Source organism: Dunckerocampus dactyliophorus, chromosome 19, assembly GCF_027744805.1.
Source record: "Dunckerocampus dactyliophorus isolate RoL2022-P2 chromosome 19, RoL_Ddac_1.1, whole genome shotgun sequence".
In the NCBI taxonomy this organism is placed as follows: domain Eukaryota; kingdom Metazoa; phylum Chordata; class Actinopteri; order Syngnathiformes; family Syngnathidae; genus Dunckerocampus; species Dunckerocampus dactyliophorus.
In genome coordinates this window covers 16,629,463-16,655,955 of record NC_072837.1, presented here as the reverse complement: position 1 = coordinate 16,655,955, position 26,493 = coordinate 16,629,463, and the positions used below count along the sequence as shown (strand labels likewise).

The 26,493-nt window shown below is 40.4% G+C and overlaps 2 protein-coding genes across 2 annotated transcripts in view; both read right to left on the bottom strand.

The window, feature by feature from the left end:
- LOC129172219 (exostosin-1) overlaps nt 1-12,359 on the bottom strand; it is a 173,265-nt gene extending 160,906 nt beyond the window's left edge. Inside the window, exons 1-3 of the mRNA XM_054761750.1 lie at nt 11,773-12,359; nt 9,936-10,405; nt 7,532-8,283 (exon numbers count right to left, since the gene is read on the bottom strand). Of these exons, the coding sequence (XP_054617725.1) occupies nt 7,532-8,283; nt 9,936-10,169 (986 nt within the window). The 5' untranslated portion in view covers nt 10,170-10,405; nt 11,773-12,359. The remainder of the gene's footprint in view (nt 1-7,531; nt 8,284-9,935; nt 10,406-11,772) is intronic.
- A 9,172-nt stretch (nt 12,360-21,531) lies between these two features.
- LOC129172265 (sterile alpha motif domain-containing protein 12-like) lies at nt 21,532-25,259 on the bottom strand. The gene is made up of 4 exons (XM_054761821.1): nt 25,168-25,259; nt 23,618-23,771; nt 23,404-23,544; nt 21,532-21,838 (listed from the first exon to the last, which is right to left on the bottom strand). The coding sequence occupies exons 2-4, from the start codon at nt 23,739-23,741 to the stop codon at nt 21,822-21,824; spliced, it is 282 nt and encodes a 93-aa protein (XP_054617796.1). The 5' UTR covers nt 23,742-23,771; nt 25,168-25,259; the 3' UTR covers nt 21,532-21,821.
- Nucleotides 25,260-26,493: the final 1,234 nt, after the last annotated feature.

Sequence of the window (26,493 nt, the reverse complement as noted above, 5' to 3'; positions counted from 1 at the left end):
GATTGTAGGTGATTTTTTTTTTTTTCCATAGGAACCAGAATTCTTGGCTGCACCCCTGCTATTGGCTTTATCGGGGGTCACCAACCCCCAGGTAGCTTCCACATGAGGCGCCTGCAAGCCTGCTTTTCATGGCGTGATTCATTTATTTATTTACTATCGCGACATTGTTAAGATGTTGTTTTGTTGAGATAGCTTAGCATTAGGAGTGTCACAAGATCTCGAGAGATTAAAACGTGACAAGAAAAAAAATGTCTTGTGGGCATTAGGCCTTGGATGATAATAAATGAATTAATGAATCACACAATAAATGAAAAAAATGAACTGGATCATTTTGCCGGCCTCAATATATCGCCATGTGCATGCGTGTCTCGCCTCCTAACATGCAGGAAGAGGACTCACTCTGTGCATTGGTTTCAGCACCTTGGCATGTTTGTTCCATAAAACAACGGCATGAACGGAGTGAGCCCTTTTGTCAGTCATACAGTCTCTTTGTATCGGTGGGTGGGGCAGCGGCCGCTAGCATACACACAGAGTGCAGAAGAGTGTAAAATAGTAGAAATGATATTAGTAGACTGCAAAATATTGTCATTTATTTTTTAGATTTTTGTCATTGTACTTTTCTTAAAAGTAAAAGTCTAATCTCGTCTCGTTCTCGTACACCCAATCTCGTTTATCGTCTTGTCTCGTGAAGTGAGAGTCTCATGACTCCCCTACTTAGCATACATTGTTGTACGTTCAATTGGACATCTTTCATCAATTATGAGATACAAAGTCAAAATTATGCCATAAAAAGTCAGACTCAATGAAAAGTTGAAATAAAAAGTCAAAATTATGCAATAAAAAGTCGTAATTATGAGGCAAAAAGTTGAAATTAAAAAGTCAGGATAAAAAATCAAAATTCTGAGATAAAAACTTTAATTTCCGGGATAAAAAGTAATAATTACACAATAAAAGTCATAATTGTGAGATAAAAAGTTGAAATTATGAGATAAAAAGTCATAATTATGAAATAAATAGTTGAAATAAAAAGTTGAAATTACAGGATAAAAAGTCATCATTATGAGATAAAAGTCACACTTGTGAGATTAAAAAAAGTTTAAATCACCAGATAAAACGTCATCATTACGAGATAAAAAGTGGCACCCCCACTTAGCATGTATTGACATAGGGTGGGTTGATTTTAGCATCTCCAATGTACAACCTTAATTTCTCTGTTTGCGGCCCTCAAAGGGAAAAGTTGCTGTAGATCGTCAAACTCACAAGTCATGGCGGTCTAATTAAGTCCGAGACTAATTATCGACTCTGACGGGTTTGCCTCACGCCCTCCAGGACTGACGCCCCCCGCCCCTTGTGTGTGTATTGATGTGTGTAAAAACAACACTGAACGGGCTGCCAGTCACCACTTAAAGATTTTAAAGATCGGCAGCCCGCTCATTTACAAATGCCACTCAGCGGGGTTCCACTGTGTCCAATATGCTGTTTAAAAAAGCCCAAAACATTCTTACAGCCTAGAACTGTGTCAATAGACCTCCTCCAGGGCCCAACAATCCTAAACATACTTACATACTAAAACATACTAAAAAGCAGGTGATACTGCCATTGCAGGCCTATAGGTGGCAGTGATGCACATTTACTTCTTGCATCAGCACCTTTAGCACTATCTGCACCATCCCTCAACCATGTTGATGAAATTCTATATGTAGTTTTTACACACATTCACCAATAACATGAATGATAAAAACTCATAATTATGAAAAAAAGGCCCAATTATGAGATAAAAAGTCAGAAATATGAGATAAGAAAGTTGGAATTATGAGACGAAAAGTCATAATTATCAGATAAGAAATTCAGAATCATAAGAAAAATGTTAAAATTATGAGATGCACAGTCAAAATTACAAGATAAAAAGTCGAAATTATGAGATAAAAAGTCATAATTATGAGTTAAAAAGTTTAATTTATGAGATAAAACGTCAAAATTATGAGCTAAAAAGTCATAATTATGAGAAAAAAGTCAGATTTATCAGATAAAAGTCAAAATTATGAGATAAAAGTCAAAATTACGAGATAAGAAAGTCAGAATTATGAGATACAAATCATAATTATAAGAAAGTCGGAATTATGAGAAAAACGTTAAATTTCTGAGATAAAAAGTCATAATTAGGAGTTAAAAATTTGAAATTATGAGATAAAAAGTCAAAATTATGAGATAAAAAGTTGAAATTACGAGATAAAAAGTCAAAATTATGAGATATAAAGTCATAATTATGAGATAAAAAGTTGAATTTATGAGATAAAACGTCAAAATTATGAGCTAAAAAGTCATAATTATGAGATAAAAAAAGTCTGATTTATCAGATAAAAGTCAAAATTATGAGATAAAAGTCAAAATTACGAGATAAGAAAGTCAGAATTATCAGAAAAAAATAAAAAATTATGAGAAAAGAAAGTCACCATTATGAGATAAAATTCATTATGAGATAAGAAAGTCGGAAATATGTCAAAAAAGTTAAAATTCTGAGATAAAAAGTGAAAATTACGAGATTAAAAAATCATAATTGTGAGATAAAACGTCTGATTTATAATATGAAAGTCAAAATTATGAGATAAAAAGTCGAAGTTGAGATGCGCATGTGCCAAGTGCCATGTGAAAAGGCTTCATAATTCTCTCATACGGTTCTCATAATTTTGACTTTTTAATCTCCTAATTACGACTCTTTATCTCATAATTTCGACTATTTCATCTCATAATTCTGATTTCCCTGTCTCATAATTATTACTTATCTTATCATTTCAACTTTTTGTCCCATAAACTTGACTTTTTATCTCATAATAATCACTTTTTGTGTCATAATTCTGACTTACCATGAGGATATTTTTTTTTTCTTTCAGTGGCATCCATACGTTTGCCTCAAAAGCACAACACGGATAATAAAAACATAAAAGGACCAAAAACTGTGAAGGCCAGCGAGTGTGAATTGCTAAGAAGCTAAAAGGCTGAAGGATAGAGAATGGACCGTTGTGCTAATTATATTTACCGTGTTAATTATATTTCGTGAAGGAGGTTCTTCATGTCACTCTCTTCACAAACGCTCTCAATGCTGCTTCAGGCAATTTCAACGTCTCTTTTTATTTTCTCTAAAACTCATTTGACGAAACTGGCTTAGTTTTCTGTCAGCTGCATTTTTAATGACATTATGTTTGGGACATCACCACCATCACTCTTAAATCATTTACTATGTTTTTGTGGACTAACATTTGTAGGAAAACACTTCATTTTGTTCATGAACTCATGAATCTGCTTTGAAAACATGAAATCCCACTTTCCAAGGCAAATGATAGTGTGTGGTGACGCTTACTGTATGTTGCATAATACGTCCAGATGCTCAAGGTTGGCTTTCGATATCTTCCAGCACTTCAAGACCGATACCGATGCCAACCATGACCGATACAAGCAGCAGTTCTCCCCTCAAACCTCCTCTACTGGGTGCATTTCATCAATAAACAAAGTATGTGCAAAACAAGTCAACACAAGTTTGGGGAAAAGTGCCAAAACGCTGCATGTGTGGTTCTTCCTGAGGTGTGATATTAGCTTAGAAGTATTGAAGGAAGACTCCTTACTCCCCCTTACTCCTTACTCCACTTTAGTTTTGCTGTTTTGTGCTTTTATTTTAATATTTTGTTTCCTGTTTGCAGCTGCTTTGTGGTCGCTGGAAAGCGCGTGCAGCAGTACCTGTTTGTCACGAGTAGTCAGCGCTACTGTTTAGGTCAAACTCATTTTCATCGTGGGCCGCATCGCAGTTAAGGTTGCTCTCAGAGGAGAAATCATATACGGTACATGTATCATCACCTCATGATATTATCACACATTTGTTGTTTCCTTACATGATCTATTTGCTTACTTACACCAGGAGTCAAGGCGCCAAGTTGACATTTGAGTATACAACTATCGTATGATTAATTTCAAATGGGGTTTGACGACAAAAAATATCCATCCATCCATCTTCTTCCACTTATTTGAGGTGGGGTCGCGGGGGCAGCAGCCTAAGCAGGGAAGCCCAGACTTCCCTCTCCTCGGCTACTTCGTCCAGCTCGGATCGCGAGGCGTTCCCAGGCCACTTGAGAGATGTAGTCTCTCCAATGTGTCCTGGGTCTTCCCCCGAGGCCTCCTACTGGTCGGACGTGCCCTGAACACCTCCCCAGGGAGGCGTCCGGGAGGCATCCTGACCAGATGCCCGAGCCACCTCATCTGGCTCCTCTCAATGCAGAGGAGCAGGGCTTCGACTCTCCAAACTCTCATACAGGGAGTGAAGCGCCTGACTTAGGTGGTCGTAATTTTTTACGGTTTAATATATTGGGAACATGCATACAGTTTATTCGAATGCTTCATGTTACAATTCTCGATTCCAAATGTCCGAAAAGGGAGTAGGAAGAAGCAGAGCTTAATATTAAATATTACAGAAAAAAAGCAGTTTTGTTGAAGTTGTAATATCATGAAAACACAACCGGTCCAGAGCGTACCCCGCCTCTCGCCCGACGTCAGCTGGGATAGGCTCCAGCATACCCCCGCAACGCTAATGAATGGAAAATGAATGGATATCAAGAAAAAAAACGTAAAAATGTATAATGTTACAAGGATAAAGTCCAAATGTTGTGGGAATAGTTCCAAATAATTCCAAGGAGAAAATGTAAAATAAGGAAGGGTCTCACTTTACAATAAGGTACACAAAAATACAGAAGTTACTGAGGAACTAATGAAGAACTAATGACTAAGGCACATACATTTAGAGTAGTTACTGACCAACAGCAGGAATGCAAAAAATAGCTGTGATTTTATGAGAATAAAGTCAAAATATTAAGAGAAAAAAATTGTATTCTGACGAGAAAGTCCTAATTTTACAAGAATAAACTCATAATATTATGAGGAAAAATAATGTCGTTTTTGTAGCACAGAGTTGAAATATTAAAGAAAAAAAGTGTTATGTTTTTAAAAGTCAAAATATTACAAAAAGAAAAAGTACGATTACTTAAGAGGAAAGTTGAAATTTTTGGAGCATTTAAAAAAACAACAGCAAAAATGGGGAAAAAAGAGTGAAGTTGCTATTAAAATGGGCTTTTTCACCCATATGACAAAGCTGATCAGGATGCACGTTTTTCTTGAAAAAGATACTTAACTTCCTTGCACATCTTTACAAAATATCAAAGTTGCCTTTCATTTGTCACTACGTGGCCCTCACTGGGGAAACGCTCGGACACCCCTGCTCTAAAATATGCACCAGATGACAAAAGTTGATGATGTTGTTGTGTTGGGCTTCTTTCCGTACGTGCAATAGGCTGTCAGCGCTCGCCTTTAAACATTTCACAACGTGTTCCTCTCGCCTCTCTCCACATCACAACTTCTTTTTTTCCTCTCAAGGTCGGCGCTGTTTCTCTTGTCCAAACAAACACCACTCGTGCGTCCGCTGTTGAGACAAACGTGACGCTGGGACGCATGAGTGTTGTGCTGCTAAAAGAGACATACGGGATGATTATGTTGCGTCTGCTACTCTTTTCTTCCTCCCAACAACCAGCTGGGGTAAGCACAGTGTTTTAAAGGAAAAGTACACTTTTTTTGGAATGGTGTCCATCATCCACAATCCTTATGTGAGACGTGAACACATATCTTTCTTTTTTCTGTGCGTTATAAAGATATAAAAACAGGTAAAAAGAGGCAGGTATGCACGTAATGGGACACACCGATTCCTCCTAGAAAGGCTGCTATTAAAACACCTCCAAAAAGCTCCAACAAGGTTTTATGGTTTTCTATCCATGCTGTGAGCATGTAGTAACAGGTACATTCATGATAACATGGAATACTTACGGTATTTTGGGAACTTCCTTCCTGGGTGCATTGATTTCACATAGCAACATAGAAAGGAACGCTACACCTAGCGTTAGCTTAACAAACTCAAAAACAAAAACACAGCAGCAGTGGCGGCAGCTCCAATATAACGTCACCTTTCGCTAGTGGCCTGAGGCATTGTGAGCGAGTGTGTGGTGAAGCTAGTCGCTAGCTGGCTAGTAGCTAGCTGGTGTGGTGTGGCGAGGTGTCACTACGCCAGTAACGTAGTTCTTGGGCGTAACAATGTTAATAAAAACAATAATAACAATGTCACTGTGGCTTGGTTAATAGGCAGGTCACATTATGGAAATTGATCGTTTTTAGCTGTTTTTGTATCTTTAGAACGCACAGAAAAGAGAAAGGATAAGGATTGTGGATGATTGTCAAAATTCCACATTTCCTTGTGGACAACCCCTTAGATAAATACTTTAGATCGCACGCCATCCCCCTCACCAGAGCTGTCCTATCTAGTCATTGAGCATAAACTGATGAAGCCTGCTCGGGTGAGAGGGCAAACGTCTCCAGACAGCCCAGTTGCGATCGATTGAATGCCCAGAGAATACAATGGATGAATGAGAATATTCACAGAGATGTAAATATAGTACACTGGAGGTACGTAGGAAGTGGATATGATGTAAATATAGTACACTGGAGGTACGTAGGAAGTGGATATGATGTAAATATAGTACACTGGAGGTACGTAGGAAGTGGATATGATGTAAATATAGTACACTGGAGGTACATAGGCATTGGATATGATGTAAATATAGTACACTGGAGGTACGTAGGAAGTGGATATGATGTAAATATAGTACACTGGAGGTATGTAGGCATTGGATATCATGTAAATATAGTACACTGGAGGTACGTAGGCATTGTATATGATGTAAATATAGTACATTGGAGGTACGTAGGCATTGGATATGATGTAAATATAGTACACTGGAGGTACGTAGGAAGTGGATATGATGTAAATATAGTACACTGGAGGTACGTAGGAAGTGGATATGATGTAAATATAGTACACTGGAGGTACGTAGGAAGTGGATATGATGTAAATATAGTACACTGGAGGTACGTAGGCATTGGATATCATGTAAATATAGTACACTGGAGGTACGTAGGCATTGGATATCATGTAAATATAGTACACTGGAGGTACGTAAGCATTGGATATCATGTAAATATAGTACACTGGAGGTACGTAGGCATTGGATATCATGTAAATATAGTACACTGGAGGTACGTAGGCATTGGATATCATGTAAATATAGTACATTGGAGGTACGTAGGCATTGGATATCATGTAAATATAGTACATTGGAGGTACATAGACCACCACATAGCAAAAAAGATTGTCAGGATTGCCTTTTGAATAAAGAATAAAGAAAGCCTTTTGTATCAATGTTGGGAGGAGTCAGTCTTGATCAAACTAAAGAATTAACAGGAAGTGGAATACAGTGTTTGTTTTTTACCTGATGTTGTCACTTCTCTTTGTGTACTAGTGTATGCTTGTTGACTTTTGTTTTGGTCACATGTTGTTTGTGTTGTTGCGTCGATGTTCACAGAGTGATGTCAGATATGCATGACAAGATTGCGTGCAGGGTAAATGCAGCCCTAATTGTGTTTAAAGCAGCAAAGTTTGTCTTACTTTGAGTATTCTTCATTGTCCCGATCGCAGCGTGAGTCCTTGTGCTTCTCCCAGTCCTTGCCGTGCTTACACGTGGTCAACAGGATAATATCATCCCCGTTGTGGATGTGATACAAAGCGTTCCTTGTCTCGGAGCCAATCCCCGTCAGGTAGCGCTTCCCTTTGAAAACCAGAAGGTACCGCCTGGAGGAGGGTGCAGTGTGGGCCACCATTGGATCAGTGCCCCCTGCTTTGAGTGGGTGGTCTTTGGAGAACAAGGGGATGGAAATATCAAAGTTGGGTCGGAAGTTGGCCACGTCGGCGCTGGCCTTCGCCAACATGGCCTGGCCCACCTCAAAGCCCAGATCGTCCGTGTAGTCCGGCCAGGTGCCGGAGTAGAGGTTAAATATCAGGTGGTTCCTGCCGTCGTTCCATGTCGGAAGGTTCTGGATGCGGGCCCTCACGTTTTGGACATATTGGGCCGACAGACGGTCCCTGTCCAAGGTGTCCACAGCAAGAATAAACAGGCAGGCCTTCAGGGGGTCCGTGGTGTGGAAGCGAGACTCCTCAATAGAGGACAGGATCTTGCGGTAGGTGGCAGAGATCTCGTCCCCCCTCTGCAGCGGGTAAATGTAGACTCCGAAGTCCGGCTGGCAGCGGGCGAAGTCGAAGCAGGTTACCATGCGGCAGCGCTTGTTCTTGTACAGGTTGTCTCGGATCGAGCGCCGCTCTCTGGGCGAGCTGTGCTGGTGGTGGACCCGGGGACTGTCCTCCTGAAAAGGATTTGCAGAGGAAAGAGGCACCCGACAAGAGCTTTTATGATGACTCCATTGAAGGCCTTTGGTCTTATTATCATAGTGTTGCTCCACCCTTTGCAGCTAGAACAGATTTGGGAATATGTATGTGCAAATTTTGGTCCAGGTGTGAGGTCAGAGGGCCTACTGCAGGGGTGTCAAACTCGTGCCATGGAGGGCGGAGACACTGCAGGTTTTCTTTCCAGCCAGTCACTAAAGCAGGTGATTTTAATGATCAACACCTTCAGTTTGAGGGAAGGAGGTCATCAATTAAATCACCTGCTGAAGAAACTGGTTGGAGAAAACCTGCAGCGTCTCGGCCCTCCAGGGCACGAGTTTGACACATGTGGCCTACTGGCTCTGTTCCAGTCTTTGCAATTCTAGTTCATCCCAAAGATGTTGGATGGCACCACTGAATTGGAAGCTTACAGCTAGGCCACGTCCACACGAATACAGATTTTTTAAAACGTGTAGTTTTCAATGCGTGTTGGTCTGTCATCCACACGTCTTATACTGTATGTTATATATGCCTGTCTTATATGTTATATATGCCTGTCTTATATGTTATTTATGCCTGTCTTATATGTTATATATGCCTGTCTTATATGTTATATATGCCTGTCTTACATGTTATTTATGCCTGTCTTATATGTTATACTGTATATGTCTGTCTTATATGTTATATATGCTTGTCTTATATGTATTTCTGCCTGTCTTATATTTTATATATGCCTGTCTTATGTGTTATATATGCCTGTCTTATATGTTATATATGCCTGTCTTATATGTTATTTATGCCTGTCTTATATGTTATATATGCCTGTCTTATATGTTATTTATGCCTGTCTTATATGTTATATATGTCTGTCTTATATGTTATATATGCCTGTCTTATATGCTATTTATGCCTGTCTCATATGTTATTTATGCCTGTCTTATATGTTATATATGTCTGTCTTATATGGTACATAAGCCTGTCTTGTGCTGCATAGCTACTGCCACGGAGGCAAAGAAGGATAATTTGCCAGCCACACCGATATATTTCAGTAATGATAGCGCCACAGCCATAGGAGTTCTTTCTTGACTGATAAGATGAACTACACTTCACAGCATGTTAGTGATAATCTGCTACATTTTAGTAAACAACATATTTCATCCATTTTCAGTTTTATATTCAATACATTTTGCTGAGAAATGTGAAATAAACTCCTGTAAAGTAAGACTACTTCACTCGCAGTCCACATGTCTCTTCTCCTGCAATTCGCCAAGTTTGATATCGTGCGTCTACGGAAATGACATCATCGGAGCTTCTGATTGGTTACAATTGCCTTAACAGTCCATGGCTGCAGCGCCCCCTTTACTTTGGCATGTGCATGACAGCCTGTGAATGCGTATTGGTGAGGAAAGAAATAGCTTTAAAACGTCACCGGGTGGTTGGAGATTTTTTTGACACCAGAGATTTGCAAATGTGCATTTTTGCAAATATCCGTGTTTGTGCCGACACGGCCTTAGACTGCAACCTTTGTGCTTTCATTAGTGATGTGACAACCATGCATGATCATCTGCTCAGCTAATGATGGCCTTCATTTAGCACCAAAATGCACTTTACCACTCTTAATGACTTTGCTCACCTCCTGCTCCCCCCCCTCCAGGTAGGGTCCCAGCAGTTGGGTCAACTCAGGCCAGTGCCTGGGTCTGGGTGGGCTCTGATACTGGTGATGATAGTCGGGGTACTGGGGAAACTGGCGGCGCTCAAACTGCTGCTGCTGCTGCTCCAAATCGGCAATTTGCAGAGCCCACTGGTAGACGAGGAAGAGAAGCGCGACCCCCACAGACACGAGCAGGTACCGCTTCTTGGCCTGCATGTGTGCTGTGGGGGGGGAGGAAGTGGTGGAGGGTGGGTGGTTGGGGAGGAGCAGGATTTTGGAGGAAGTCGGAGAAGTTGGAGGAGAAGCGAGGGAGCAAAAGCTGGATAAGGGGTGTGGGTGGGGGAGGAACGATGCGGAGAGGGACACGAGGGCTGGGGAGGTAGACTCAGGTCGGGGGGGTCCCACTGGGAATCCTCTCTATCCACACTGCGGCATTTTGGGATTTGGAGTCACTAGAGATGATACCAATAAAAAATGGATGAAACTTTTACAGCAAGTGCTGCCAAATACACGCTGAGTGTTAAAGGGCACACAAAATGACAATCAATACCCTCACTGGCCACTTTATTAGGTACACAATCAGCCAAAGCCAAATCTCTTTAGTGCACTTGAACAATGTTTCTCATTCTGTCGCTAAATAAGGTATCCAAAATATGATAAACAGTATGATACATGAATAACAAATGAACACCTTTGTGGAGGAAAAATCCACAATCCTTATGTGAGACATGAAAACACGTCTTTCGCTTTTCTGTGTGTTCAGATAAAAAGAGGCAGGTAATTAATGCACATAATGAGACACATCTATTCCTCCTAGAAAGGCTGCTATTAAAACGCCTCCAAAAAGCTCCAACAAGGTTTTATGGTTTTCTATCCCTGCTGTGAGCATGTAGTAACAGGTACATTCATGATAACATGGAATACTTACAGTATTTTGGGAACTTCCTTCCTGGGTGCATTGATTTCACATAGCAACATAGAAAGGTACGCTACCCCTAGCGATAACTTAACAAACTCCAAAACAAAAACACAGCAGCAGTGGCGGCAGCTCCGATATGTAGCGTTACCTTTCGCTAGTGGCCTGAGGCATTGTGAGCGAGTGTGTGGTGAAGCTAGTCTCCTGCCTTCTAGTAGCTAGCCGGTGTGGTGTGGCGAGGTGTCACTACGGCGGTAACGTAGTTCTTAATAAGAATAATAATAACAATGTTGCTGTAGCTTGGTTAATATGCAGGTCGCATTATGGAAATGGAGCCTTTTTTTTCCAAAAGGCTTTACGTGCATTCATAGCTGCCTCTTTTTTTTATCTGTTTTCATATCTTTACAATGCACAGAAAAGGGAAAGACATGCGTGTTCATGTCTCACATAAGGATTGTGGATGCGCAAAATGTTGAAAAAAAGTGCACTTTTCCTTTCAAGTCTCAGTCCAAATTGCAAAGGGAGCATTTTTGACAGAACTCTTTTATTGGAAGTCACCGAAATGCAATTTGCAGCATAAATAGCACTTTATTTGCATATAATAGAGAAGGAATCATCTTTTATTATCTCTGCAAGATGTTCCATATTGAAAGAAATCCTTCATTGCTGCGTATCGAGGTCTTGGTAAAGTTTGAGGCCATAAAAAAGCAGTAGCATGATTGACTTCCGCAACATCATAGCCATATTCTGCATTTCTTCTGCTCTTTAAAGTGTCAAAAATGAGCAAAAGCTCTACTAAAATGCAGTGAATAATGCAAATAATTTGAGCAAGTCATATTAAACAGTCACCAGAGAGGCAAAAGTGTTAAGATGCTTTGTAAATAAAAGCTGCAGAGTGCCTACCTGTTTACAAAAGGAACACCTGTGGTCCCCGGGAATGCTTGTGCTGGATGCTTCCCCCTCCAGCCTGAGCATGCCTCCCCGGTGTGGATGCACACATCACATCACACAGCCTCATAATGAAGCCACAATTAACTCATACACACGCGCGCGCGCACACACACACACACACACACACACACACACACACACACTGCACCGCTCCATCCAAAAACTTTCCAAAGAAAGAGCTGTGGTTTTCATCCGTGCGAGACAAGAAAACAACAAGACTCGGCGCTCGTCCACGCTGTGCACACCACCAGCACCTCCACCACCTTCTCCACCTCCACGCTCACTCGCAGCATCCGCGCACAAGCAGCGGTCCAAAGACGCGCGCCCATCTCAAGCGAATGCAAAGAACTCTTCACTTTGACGGAGTCCTCAAACGCAGCATCCTCAGCCCGCACGCGAGCAATCCAATTTACAAGATCCACTACACGGTTCCGGTGATTGACAGGCTTGGATTCACACACACGCACACACACGCACACACATTCGAGTCAGCTTTCCTTCTCGTCCTCAAGTCGTCTTTTGAATCAGAGCACCCCACCCCCTGCATCCTGCATCCAGCATGATCCAGACATGAGCAGGCTGGCAGCAGTGTGGGTGGGGTGGGGGTTGGGGGGGGGGGAGGGGGGGGTTGTTATTCAAGGTCGTTTGCGGCGTTGGTGTGCAACTTTTCATCTATTTAAAGTCGTTGACAATCGCTTAACCAAACTCCGCTAACAAATGTGCCCATTTAAGGACGTCCCCCGTGACATCGCCGCTGACTTTCCGACACTCCAAACGAGTTTAACTTGTCTACAGGGCAAATTTACGTGTTTATAATGAAGCATATTCATGGCTAAGTGCAGGTCATTTATGATAAATGCATCCATGATATGTTGGCTGGACTTTTCTGGAGCGGGTGCTGTGGTTTCCAGTTTTTTTAACGTGATCTTGCATCAGCTTTTATTTATGGAGTCATTCATTAAGTCCTGATTGGACTATCTGGACCAATTATAGAGTCTTGACCGCTTCATCGTCCCTCCCAGCCGTCCAGCCACGTTCCTCCTGTCCACCCTGATAGAAAATGGGTTTGCTTGTGATTTAGATAGATGACATTACCACGTAAATTGGGAGAGGAAGTCTTAACGAGCACACGCAGGAACCTCAAGTGTGAAACGCCGCCATCCTGTGGTCACTTGGAGCACAGCGGCTCATACCTCATCTGTTGAGAAGGCCAATTTCATTTACCATATTCATTTACGATTGTTGTACAGTTAAAAGAAAAGCTACCACCTTATGTAGAGCACTTGCACAGCTAATAAATACATCCATTAAAGAAGCTGTCCTTCCCGACTCCCTAAAAGGGGCAGTTGTTTCATCATTCAGGAAGTGTCCAGGATGAACTAGCCAACTATACACCAGTCTCACAAATGTTTAACTTTGACAAGGTGATTTTTTTGTCCATTGTATAAGATTTGTCATGTGATGACGCAGGTGTTAGGTCCACCAGAACCCCCTTTCGAGGAGACTTATGTCCGTTTTAGATCCTCCTCATTTGGTCAAAGCTGTTTTCCAGTTAGAGCAGCACGGATGTGGAATTCTCCAGCATCAGGTGTTGGAGATCTGATCTTTCTGCTGGCACTTTTGTTACTGTGTGCTGTTTACTTGATAATTGTATTTTATTTCTTGAAGTACAGTCACGGAATGTATTTTTAACCTGCTGTCATTTTGCCTCTGCCCAGGGACAGATGAAAATTAGCTTGTAGCTGGTCTGAGCAATATACTGTATGTGTTGTGCAATGTCCCTGTCAAATAAATAAACACAAAAATACATCTCATAACAATGAGCATTTTAGAAACTGCTGCTTCTTAACATGTTTTCTGAGTGGACACAAGATAATGATATCCAATACAAAGCCGTACAGTACATCCATATATATCTACAGTACAGTATACAGTACAGTACATCCATATATATCTACAGTATACAGTATACAGTACAGTACATCCATATATATCTACAGTACAGTATACAGTACAGTACATCCATATATATCTACAGTATACAGTACAGTACATCCATATATATCTACAGTACAGTATACAGTACAGTACATCCATATACATCTACAGTACAGTATACAGTACAGTACATCCATATATATCTACAGTATACAGTACAGTACATCCATATATATCTACAGTACAGTATACAGTACAGTACATCTATATATATCTACAGTACAGTATACAGTACAGTACATCCATATACATCTACAGTACAGTATACAGTACAGTACATCCATATATATCTACAGTATACAGTACAGTACATCCATATATATCTACAGTACAGTATACAGTACAGTACATCTATATATATCTACAGTACAGTATACAGTACAGTACATCCATATATATCTACAGTACAGTATACAGTACAGTACATCTATATATATCTACAGTACAGTATACAGTACAGTACATCCATATATATCTACAGTATACAGTACAGTACATCCACATGCTGTACAGTGGTATGAAAAAGTCTTTGCCCGCTTGTTTATTTTTTGTCAATGTTTGAGATCATCAAACAAATTTAAATATTAGTCAATGACAACACAACTGAACACAAAATACAGTTTTTAAATGAAACATTTTATTATTAAGAGAAAAACAATCCAAACCTTCATGGCCCTGCGTGAAAAAGTGATTGCCCCCCACACCCAATGCGCCCCCACCCACCCTGTGTGGAAAAAAATTATTCCTCCCCCCCTCGGTAAAACATAACTGAGATTAATTGAGTTCTATCACCGTGGAAAAGGTTATAAAGTCATTTTTAAAGCTTTGGGACTCCAGCGAACCACAGTGAGAGCCATTATCTACAAATGATCCCCAAGACCTTTGGGAAAATACTCTGTGATCTGACAAGACAAAAGGTGAACTTTTTGGAAGGCGTGCGTCCCATTACATCTGGCGTCATTTCAGAAAAAGAACATCACACCAAGAGTAAAATATGGTGGTGGTAGTGTGATGGTCTGTGGCTGTTTTGCAGCTTCAGGACCTGGAAGACTTGCTGTGATAAATGGAACCATGAATTCTTCTGAAGGAGAATGTCCGGCCATCTGTTGGTGACCTCCAGCTGAAACCAACTTGGCTTCTGCAGCAGGACAATGATCCAAAACACACCAGCAAGTCCACCTCTGAATGGCTGAAGAAAAACAAAATGAAGACTTTGGAGTGGCCTAGTCCAAGTCCTGACCTGAATCCTATTGAGATGCTGTGGTATGACCTTAAAAAGGCGCTTCATGCTGGAAAACCCTCCAATGTGGCTGAATGACAACAATTCTGCAAAGATGAGTGGGCCAAAATTCCTCCCCAGCGCTGTAAGAGACTCATTGCAAGTTATCACAAACGCTTGATTGCAGTTGTTGCTGCTAAGGGGGGCCAACCAGTTATTAGCTTTAGGGGGCAATCACTTTTTCACACAGGGACATGTAGCTTTGGATTTTTTTCTCCCTTAATAATAATAATAATAATAAAAATCATTTAAAAACTGCATTTTGTGTTCAGTTGTGTTGTCATTGACTAATATTTACATTTGTTTGATGATCTGAAACATTTAAGTGTGACAAACATGCAAAAATAAGAAATCAGGAAGGGGGCAAACACTTTTTCACACCCCTGTATATCTTTCCAGCTTGCTGATTTTTGAAGGCACTTGTGCTGCGTCTGCACTGCAAATTGATTTTTGGTGTCACTGCCACTCAGTGTGTGTGTGCGTGCGTGTGCGTGCCTCATCTTCAGCGGCAGTAGCAACATATTAAGGTCGATCAATCGATGAAAAAAGCAGAGCCCCCAGGAAGCAGGCGACCTCCATCACCTTTTCTTCCTCTTCTTGAAGCAACCTTTTGGAAAAAATAACACATTTCACAAGTGACTGTGGCAAATGACCACGCCCCATTGGGCCGTCACTCATTGGTGATTTGTTCTCTGACCCCCTCAGCTGCCTTCCTTCCTGATGTAAACAATCATAGTATTCTTGACGCCATACGGAGCAACCACAATTAAATAAAAAAATACCCCCCTGGGTGTCTAATTAGGTTAAAAAAGGTGTTTAAGGGTCACCATTGTGTAATTAAAAGGAAAAATAAATAACAATCAAGTAATTATCTCCCCGAAATCCGCTAATTTTCCGCGTGGTGCATGCTGAATTGCGAACGTGCAGGGATCCACTGTGGCAATAGGCTCCGCCCACCTGCAGATTGACAGCTTCATAGCAGAGAAATTAGCTTCCTTCAGAGGTTTAACGACTTTGCCATGGGAGCTGCCCGTTTGTGTTGAGGAGGAGCGAAGCAGGTTTTGGCGTTTCAATTATCCAAAACTCCCTCTTGCACAGCGAAGCCCGTCAACGTTAATGTTTTAATAGTGCACACACGCACACACACACGCACACACACACGCATTTTTGATTTATGGTCTCAGCTGCGACTAAGCGGGCTGAAATATTCATGTCATATTTATGCACGAGAACGACGGCGCATGCATTTTCAAGGAGGGAGGAATTAGCGGGATGTGCGATGTTGCCATGAAGTGATGGTCCTGATGTAGACGCGTCACATGTCACCACCGCCATCAGCGCCACGCCTTCCACTGGCCGGAAGTAGATTTAAGACAGAACCTCCCATACTGCAGAGGGAGCCATTTTTGGTGCAGAGCTGGATAAAAGTGAGGGGGGGCCTCGAGGGTGAAATCGTCTCTGTTGATTTGGAATTGATTCTAGTTGAAGATGCTTTAAATAGCAGGTTTTTTTGCTGTCGCAAAAATTATGAAGGCAATGAAATACACAATTAAAAATAGTTTTTAATCAAAAAATGCAAGATTATTAAATTCAAAATTTAATTTTTGCAATTAAAAAAAACATTTTCAATTGTAAAATAGAATAGAAAATCTAAGAATATAATTGTTGTTTGTGACAATTATACTTTTGTAATTATTATTTTTGCAATGTATTTATAACATTTTTAAATTGTCACCACTTTCCTTTTTTTTCCGCCGGCCAATAAAAAAAAAACTGTGGGCCTCAAATGGCCCATGGGCCACATTTTGGACACCGATGGTGGTTCAACTTCATAGAGAGCAGAGCGTTTTAGGTATTAGGTATTAACCTAACGTGCAGTGCAACTGTTGGTCCACTGATTGTCTGTTTTTGGTAACACTTCTTTTAGGTAATTCATCATCCTGAAACCCACTATTCTCTTTATGAAAATGCCATAAAGGTACATTTTGTCACGACTTGGAAAGGCGATGTGGGTGAATCCCAGGATGCAGACACAGGAGAGTTGAGAGAGGGCTGCAGGATGGCAGCTGGAGGACCTGAGCGGAGGTGAGTCCAGAACATGAAACACATGCGGTAGCAGTAGCTAACAGAGGCAATAATCCAGCACTGGCCAGGAGCAGCTGAGAGGATAATAAAGGGTGCTTAATGAGGAACAGCTGCAGGAAACCAGTAGCTCCGCCCAGCTCAGGTGTCTGCTTCTGCACACAAGCACACAAGGCCTGAGGAGACAAGACAATATCGTGAATAAGCATAAAGCAGACAAACTTAAAAAGGTAACAAACCTGTGTCACCGTAGAGTGTGACACATTTCTCTGTTTTCAACCTCTGGTCCATATTAGACCTTGGACTTGATTCATATACCGACCTTGAATTTTCCTAAAAACATAGTTTGTGATTTGTGAAACCTTTATTCTATTTGTGAAAACCCAGTAAAAGGTACATTTCTCTATGTTTTCAACCTCTCGTTATATTAGACCTGGTCCACTTTGAAAATTACTGGACCTAGACTTTCCAAATTTTGACTGGATTGATCAACAGACACCAAAGGTTCATAAAAACACAGTTTCTGATTTGTGAAACCTTTATTCTATCTGTCAAAATGCAATAAAGGCACATTTAGATGTTTCTTTGGCACCTAGTCCATATTAGACCTGGTGCTGTTCGAAAACCACTAGACCTAGACTTTTCAAATCTGGACTGGATTGATCTACAGACCCCAAAGGTTCATAAAAACACAGTTTGTGATTTGTGAATTGTTTTTCTATTTGTGAAAATACAATAAAAGTACATTTATCTGTGTTTTAAACCTCCAGTCATCATAGACCTGGTTCACTTTGAATATGACTGGACTGAGACCTCTCAATCTGAACTGGATTTATCTAAAAAACGCAGTTTGTGATTTGTGAAACCTTTATTCTATTTGTGAAAATGCAGTAAATGCACATTTCTGTGTTTTTACAGCATCTTGGCCATGCTTCAAAAACCACTGCACATAGACCCGAGGTCCTGGCACACTATTCAAATGAGACGGTCGTCACCTGATCAGTATTGATCGACAGAAGCAGGAGAACAATAAATCTCCACTTTCTTGGCGGGTCCTGGCACGGATGAATCTTTGATACAAGCGAGTCTCGCTTCTGGCCCAGAAAGTCCAATTGAACTCACATTTATCCTAATTGTCTTTCCTCTTCACCCCCAGCTTGGCGCCTCGTCACGTAATTCCAATGATACGCTTTAGATAACACCAGCTGCTCTAGAACAAGGAACCTTTTGGAACTTCTCTTACAGTAGCAGAGATACTCTGTCAAAGTCATCCCTCCTTTATCGCAGTTAATTGGCTTCACCGCAATAAGGTTCAATATGAAAAGCCCAACGTCAGGATGGCTGATGATCAGTTGACCATTTATTTGCAGAAAACACAGAGCACACACTGTCTTGCAGGGAGACACTAAACACAGCATGAACTACAGATGTGCACATCGATACTGAAATACTGATACTCCCGGTACCGGCTCTTTATGCTCTAAAATCGATTCTCAACTCAAAATATCGATGCTTTCGATACTTTATTTGAGGTCATGTTTGTCTGTTGAAACGATGATTGAACGTTAACACAGCCATGTGTGAATTGTCAATTAGGTGAATTTGCACAGCATCGGTATCAGATCAGTATCGCTGATACCAGCCTGAATTTTACTCAGTATTGGATTGTTTGTACTTTGCCAGACACACATTTAAATAAAAAAATAAAATTTTAAAAAGAGTAAATATTCTGCTGTTTTTGTGTCAAGTCAAAGGTTCTAGTCTCACCGTCTTCGTGGTACCTTGGCATACGAGTGTCTCAACTAACGAATGTTTTTTTTTTTTTTTAGATGCGAGCGTCAGAAAATTTGGGTAAGAGCTGCTCGTACACGTCAGGCATAGCCGAGGACAGCTATACAGGTATGTGGGGGCTTCTATCATGTGTGCTGAAGAGCCAGCAGCTCTAGCAGTAGCAGCCAACTAGCTAGTCATCAACACATCAGTACAATATAGTACAATCTTATTTATCTTATTCATTACATATAGTGTAAAATTATGACAGGAACAACATCAAATTAAAAGCACAAAATGAATGCAGAGCCACCATCGACCAGTACGACTCTGGACTTTTTACTAATCAATTTTGCATGTACAGTATACACATTTTAATTATACTTTAATAACTATAGTAGTAGTAGTAGTCAGTACATGAGAGGATACGATACACGGGATTGGGTCTATGAGAACGAGATGACATTAACATTACTTTTAAGAAAAGTACAATGAAAAAATATTTTAAAATATATGACAATATATTGCAATCTACTAATATAATTTCTACTACGTTACACTCTTCTGCACTCTGTGTGTATGCTAGCGGCCCCGCCTCCACCCACCAAGACAAAGAGACTGTATGACTGACAAAAGGGCTCACTCCGTTTATGCTGTTGTTCTATGGAACAAACGTGCCAAGGTGCTGAAACCAATGCACAGAGTGAACCCTGTTCCTGCATGTTTGAAGGCGAGAGACACACAGGACCTTCAGATTGGGAGATGAGAGCGCTGCCCGTTGGGCCAAAAGGCCGGACTGTCAAACGTTCAGCGCAGGTCTTAAGGCCGAGGGAGTGAGGTTTTACCAACGCACACTTGCGCAGCCGCGCCGGCTGGCACCCGTTACACTTGCACATGGCCGGCAAAATGATCGACTTCATTTTCATTTGTTGTGTGATTAATTCATTAATTAATTATCATCCCAGGCCTACCGCCCACGAGACATTTTTTTCTGAACGAGAAATCTTGTCACTTTTTAGTCACGCACGATTTTGTGACACCCCTAATAATTAGCCAACAAAAAAGCTCCCATTTTATTGTGAAATGCAATAATTGGTGACTTCCAATGAGAGACCGCAGGAAAAGTAGTTCCTGTTAGCATGTTACCACAAAGCTGTTTTTTCATATCAACATTGCGTAGCTAAAATAAGATATCACATCATTCAGTCCAACTACCTCTATCCAACACACACCCGCCCCAAATATGTCCCAGTATCCACACTGTAATATCTACAATCAATACCAGTATCATGAGCCTGGTATCATCCATCCATCCATGTTCTGTAGCGCTTAATGAATGCCATGTAAACTCATCTGCATGGATGTGTGTGGACTAAACATCCATCAACATGGTCCCTGCGCTGGGAGACATAATTAGTCTCATCTGTCCCCCTTAATGAGTTGATCCATACATGTCCCTCCCCTCCTTGTCCTCTCATTCTCACCTTAAGGGACACTTTGGTTTCGCCACATTGATCTGAGAGTCTCATGAGGCGGCTTGGATGTCTATTCTATTCCTAAACACGACTTTTTTCTCTTAATGTTGTGACCTGTTTTCCATTTCTGCTCTTCTTTTTTTTTTTTTTTAATCTTCCTAAATCTTTGATATTTTGACTTTGTCATAACGTTTTCTTTCTGCAACTTGATGTTCCAAAAATTACAACCTTGTTTTGTTTCTCATTTTACAACTTTGACAAAATAATGCATTTTTCTTGAACATTTCAACTTTATGCTACTAAAATGACATTGTTTTTCCTCGTTACGTTATTCTCATTAAATTAACACTTTTTCTCGTGAGATTGCATTTTTCTCTTAATATACTGACCCTTCCTCCATTTCTGCTCTTTTTTTAATTTTCAAACTATTTCTACTTCGTTCTTGTAAATGTTCTTCTCTTTACTTTATATTACACTTTACTTTACATATATATTATATTTGACTTTGTCATAACGTTTTCCACAACCTAATATTTAAAAAATTACAACTCTTAAAAAACAATGCATTTTTCTTTACTATTTAGACTTCATGCTACTAAAATGACGTTATTTTTCCTTATGTTACAATGTTATTCTCATTAAATTTTTTCTCATTACAAAACATTTTTCTCTTAAATATTTCGACCTTTCCATTTCCGCTGTTTTATCAAATTTTCCAACTATTTCAACTTTGTCCTTGTAAATTTTCTTATGACTTAATTGCCATATTTTGACTTTGTCATAATTTTTTTATTTCTCTCTTTTTTTAAATAACACATTTTAAAATATTTAAGCTTCATGCTACTAAAATGGTATTTTTTCCTCATAATACATTCTTCTCATTAACTTGGCACTTTTTCTTCTTATATTACAACTTTTAAGTCTTAATATTTTTGTACAATTGGGGGATTTTCCTTTTTTTTTTAGTTTTCTTGATAAATTATATTTGCAGAATGTGCTGCGGATCACTAAAAAAAAAACAGCCACGTGGCCCCCAAGTCCCACTTTTGACACCCCTGGTGTAGTACAAAGCTCACACTAAGGTGTAACTATTTGTGACATCCTAAATCAGCGCCACATGCACTTTATAATTCATATATAATTCAGCAATACAAGAACAAATAAGATGAAATGTGCTGAGTGAAGCCAAACGGAGGTCCGGTTCATGACAGGAGACGACATCCATCTGCCAGGGTCTCATTTCACGCACAGGAGGCTTCTTCCTTCTCCATCCATCGTAGTCTGACATCCCTTCTTCTTCTACTTTTCTTCATCTCATCACCCTCATCTCGTCGTCCCCACACACCAACACACGGATGAAAGGATGAAGGGATGTCAAAAAAAATAAGGACTGCCTGTTAGGCCGGGAAACACTCTGGAGGAGAGAAAACAAAATAATAGAGATGCACGATACCTTTTTTTTTAACCCATACCAATAACTTCCTGCTTCTCAAGACCGATACGGTACCAATAACCGATTGAAGTGTAGTTTGTGCACACCTGGAGGTAACGAGGAGTGGAACAAATTAGGATTTGACCAACTGTACCTGTTGATTTGTCCTAATCAAATATCATGACATTACTACTACCACATCACTGCTATCAGGAGAACCAGAGTATAGAGCGGAGGGAGCCACCTGCTGTGGCCCAGCAAGGTGCACTGTGTTCGGGCACACGCTCCGAGCAGCCAGTGTGATGCCACGGAGGTCTCTGGCAAACCTTTTGCACTTTTCAAACACCGCGGTGCTGGCGTTTCAGGTGGCTGATAAGGTCTTTTGTGGGTTTGGTACAGCGTCCTTCCTTGGAAAGTTTGTTTCCAAGTGAGCTCAGGGGAAATTACAGCAGGCCGTTAACGTCACAGGCAGGAGAAAAAAGTTGCACTGTACGGGTAATCGTGCATGAATGGAGCATTTTTTGGGGGGGCTTTTTTAAATGATCAGTTATCAGTGCTATTTTTAATTTTCGGATTATCTGTGTGACATAATTCCCTCATATCAGCCCAATAATTATGGTGCACTCCTACAAAATAACGTGTTCTTTGTATTTGGATGCACTACAGTGTTTATACACACTATTATTTGGCCTTTTAAGTCACTAAAAATTGCATGTTGTTTCCTTTCTTCCAGTTTCTGATGGGCGAAAATGGCCTGACATGACTTACAGCGCCACCTGTTGCATATTCCCTGAAACACATCATGGCCAGTACGCTTGGAAACCTCACTCCCTGACACCTTTTCTTTTCTTTTTTTCCCCTTCTTACCTCCACCAAGCACAGCGCAAAGCGAACGCGCATTGCGGAGGTTATGTTTTTGACGGCGTTTGTCTGTTTGTTTGTTTACTTGTGCTCAAAATAACTTGAAAAGTTCTGAATGGATTTGGATGACATTTTCAGGAATTGTCGGAAATGGGATATGGAAGAACTGATTCAATTTTGGGGGTCATCCCGATCACCGTCTGGATCCAGAAGGGGTTTTTTTTAAGTATACTTTAACATTGAGAGATAGGACCATTTTCGGAATTTGTGCATAGAACGCCACATAAAACGGTCAGAAACACGCAGGACAAGTTTCCGACAGGTTCTACAAAATATCAAAAACTGATCCAAACAATGTAGGATTGTTGTTTTGGTGTGAATCACAATATGGGGGCGGAACTATGGCGCTTGGCGGAGGTCTGCGCTTTCAGAGTGCTTCTCTAGTTTGTCTCTTTTTTCCTTTTTCTCTTCTTTTCGTCTCTTTATTTCTTCTTTTGTGTCACTCCCTGACGCCCTAGGAGATGACAGTGCAGGCTTTTAGACTAGCGCTGCTTGGACGTGGTTTCAAGCCCAGGAAGGACGCAGGCCAACCGTCTTCTTCCAGAAAGGTTCCTCCTTGCCTGAAATGGCATTAGTGGGCTGCAGCGCCACCTGCTGTCACTTCAAAGACAGCTGCGTGGGGTCACCTGAGCAGATGTCGCTGAGCTCCTCGACCTCCTGCTGCACCCTGAGGAGGAGGAGATCCTGCAGCATCTCCTGCTGCTGCTCCTCGCCGTCCACCCCCAGCAGGAGCAGGTGATGCTCCCTCAGCCTCAGCAAAGCCCTGCCTGCGCCAGGGGTCGAAGTTGAAACTATTTATATCATCTCATGCTGGCGTGGCGACGCGGCCGGCGGGCGTACCTGAAATGGCGTGCTTCATCACGGCTTTCTGGAGCGCGCCCACTTGGCTGGGGTAGCGCTCCTGAAGCCACTCCAGAACCTCCCGCACCGACCACGACGACACACGCTTGGGCGCTGGCTCCATCGCCGCGGCGACCGCATCAGCAAGGAATGACTGGAAAAGAGCGACAAGGCGTGAGACAAAAAAGACGATTTTTCTGACATTTACAGTTGAATTGTTTGGGGTGCTGACATTCCAGGCTTGGAAAAAGTTGCTGTTCATTCCACTTTCCTCCGAGCTACACTATATCCTCCTGGGGGGGGGGGGCAAAAAACTGTTGTGACCTTTTCAATTCAAGGTAGAACGTCATTTACTGTGTTAATTAGGGGAGACGTGTGATTGGCCCGGGTCTCGGTGGAGTCATTGACATACACAGTGAAGTCATTTGCAGCCATTAAAAGTCAAGGTGGCGGTGAAGACACGCACGCCATTATTGGCGCGCTGGAGCGGTGGTGGACGGGCGGGGGGCGGTACGGGGGCTCCTATGTGGGTCGTGAGAATCGAACCCTAAGCTCTTCAGACCAGGGGTCCCCAATCACCGGGCTGTGGCGCCCGTAAGCGGGGCTGAACCAGGTTGCAGGAAGCTTTCAGTTAAAATGATTTAAAAAAATAAACTTAAAATATAATAATATAAAAATAAATCTGTAAATAACTGCATCAAATTGTATATTTATGTAAATTTATATCAACTGTGGAAATATGGGTCTTATTTTATTTTTTTATGATATAGAGTTAAAAATCCCACAGTTTTTGCATGTTCATGTTGCATTTAAGGTTTCACTTTGTTGGACGGTCCTTGAACACACCATCTAACTTTCTCCAATTACTATACTTTATTTTTCCCCTTTTTCTTTCACCACATATTTGCTCCCAAATGGTGATACGATGTAGGGATGTATAAATGTAAGATTTGATGAACTTATTGAGTGTTAATGTGCATATTTGCCTCAAGTGAATTCATGCTAGCCTGTTATGACACACATCAAATAGCTACATTAGAATATTCTCTTCGAAAAACAAACTCCAGGCTCGGACTTGTACTTTTAATTTCATGTTGTTCCTGTCTTAGTTTTACACCCCGCATGATAATAAAAAAAAAAATAGCATTTGATCGCTATAATGTACGACGGGGACCGGTAGGGACCACTGCTTTATGATATGACAACAAAACAGTCAGAGGCAAAACACAATGCCTCCCTCTTGTGGTACTTTACGGTATTAAAGCGTCGACCCTCAATCCCTTAACTTTACTTAGCTTTACTTAGCTTTACTTTCTTAACACCAAGTTGCACGTTGTTTGTGATCATTTGGCAACATTCCGCTGCCTTATCGTGGTCGCGCCGAATTGTTTTCGGTGTCATATTCACCCTCATTTCACCCCGTAAAAATATTACACGTTTACATGAAACAGCACGTCCAACGTGAAACCACAACAGTATTCATCGCACAGCAAACATACATTGTAGAGAATGTTTGTCGTTAGTTTTAACGCCATCGTTTGTCATGTTACCTTCTTCCAGCTCTGTCGTGTTTGTGAGTCTTTCCAAATAATGGCGCGGCTTGTCTCAACCTGTCCACTAGAGGCGTTCTTCTTCCTCCTTGGCCGCGCCCACCTCCATACTCCGCCTTCTCCGTGGTATGGGGAAAGGTGTGTTCATGTGTACTCGGAAATTAGCTGACGACTTCAGCTAAGACGAGTATCAAGAAATGACATTCAGTTTTATGACGAAAACATGATTTCTTGTAGCATATTCAGTACTAAATTATTGTTGTTTTTACTTCAATCAATATTCAAAGCAAACAACATGCTACAAGAAATCATATTTTCTTTACAAAACTGAATGTCATTTCTTGATACTAGTCTGAGATGTAGTTGTCTCGCTGATTTCTGAGCCCGCTGAACACACTCAGTAGAATATGACTTTTTTTCATCGTAATATTTTTTTACTTTATAGTCATAAGATTAGAGTATTTTTTTTAATGTGTGTACAGTATTTTATTCTAAATTACTTTAGATTTTTCATTTTTACGAGAATAAAGTCTAAATATTAGGAATGAAGTCATAATTACGAGAAGAGTGAGGAAAGGTGGAATAAAATGGAATGCAATGGAATTTACATGAAAAAATTAAATACTTGGCAAATTAAAAGGAAAAAAAACTGCAGAAATGAAAAAAACAACTGTAATTTTACTAGAATAAGGTCTCAAAGTTAAGAGAAATAAAAAAAACAGAAGACTTTAAAAAACAGTTGTAATTTTGACAATAAAGTCTAAATATTAACAGAAAAAATATATACATTTAAAAACTCAGAATAAATTAATTAAAAAATGTATGTAAATTTTCGCATAAATTCGAAATATATAATATTAAAGAAAGATGAGGTTTTTTAAGTCGTAATATTGTGAAAAACAAAGAAAACAACAAATAAAGTTTTTTGGGGGGAAATTAGGTTGTGGAAAAAGTTATAATGTTAGGACAAAAAAGTCAAAATAGTATAGGAATAAAGTCAGAATTACAGAATAAAATTTACAAGAAAAAAATGGAAATCCTTGTCAAATTAAAAGAAAAAAAACAGCAGAAATAAAAAACAGCTGTAATTTTACGAGAACAAAGTCAAAATGTTTTTTTGTTGTTTTTTTAAACAGGGTACATTTTAAAAAACAGCCGTAATTTTGAGACTAAAGTCAAAATATTAAAAGAAAAAATGTCATATTCTACTGAGAAAAATTTGACAAGAACGATGTCAGAATATTATGAGGAAAAATAACATAAAGTCGAAACATTAAAGAAAGATGAGGTTTTTCAAAAGTCATAATATTGTGAAAAACAAATAAA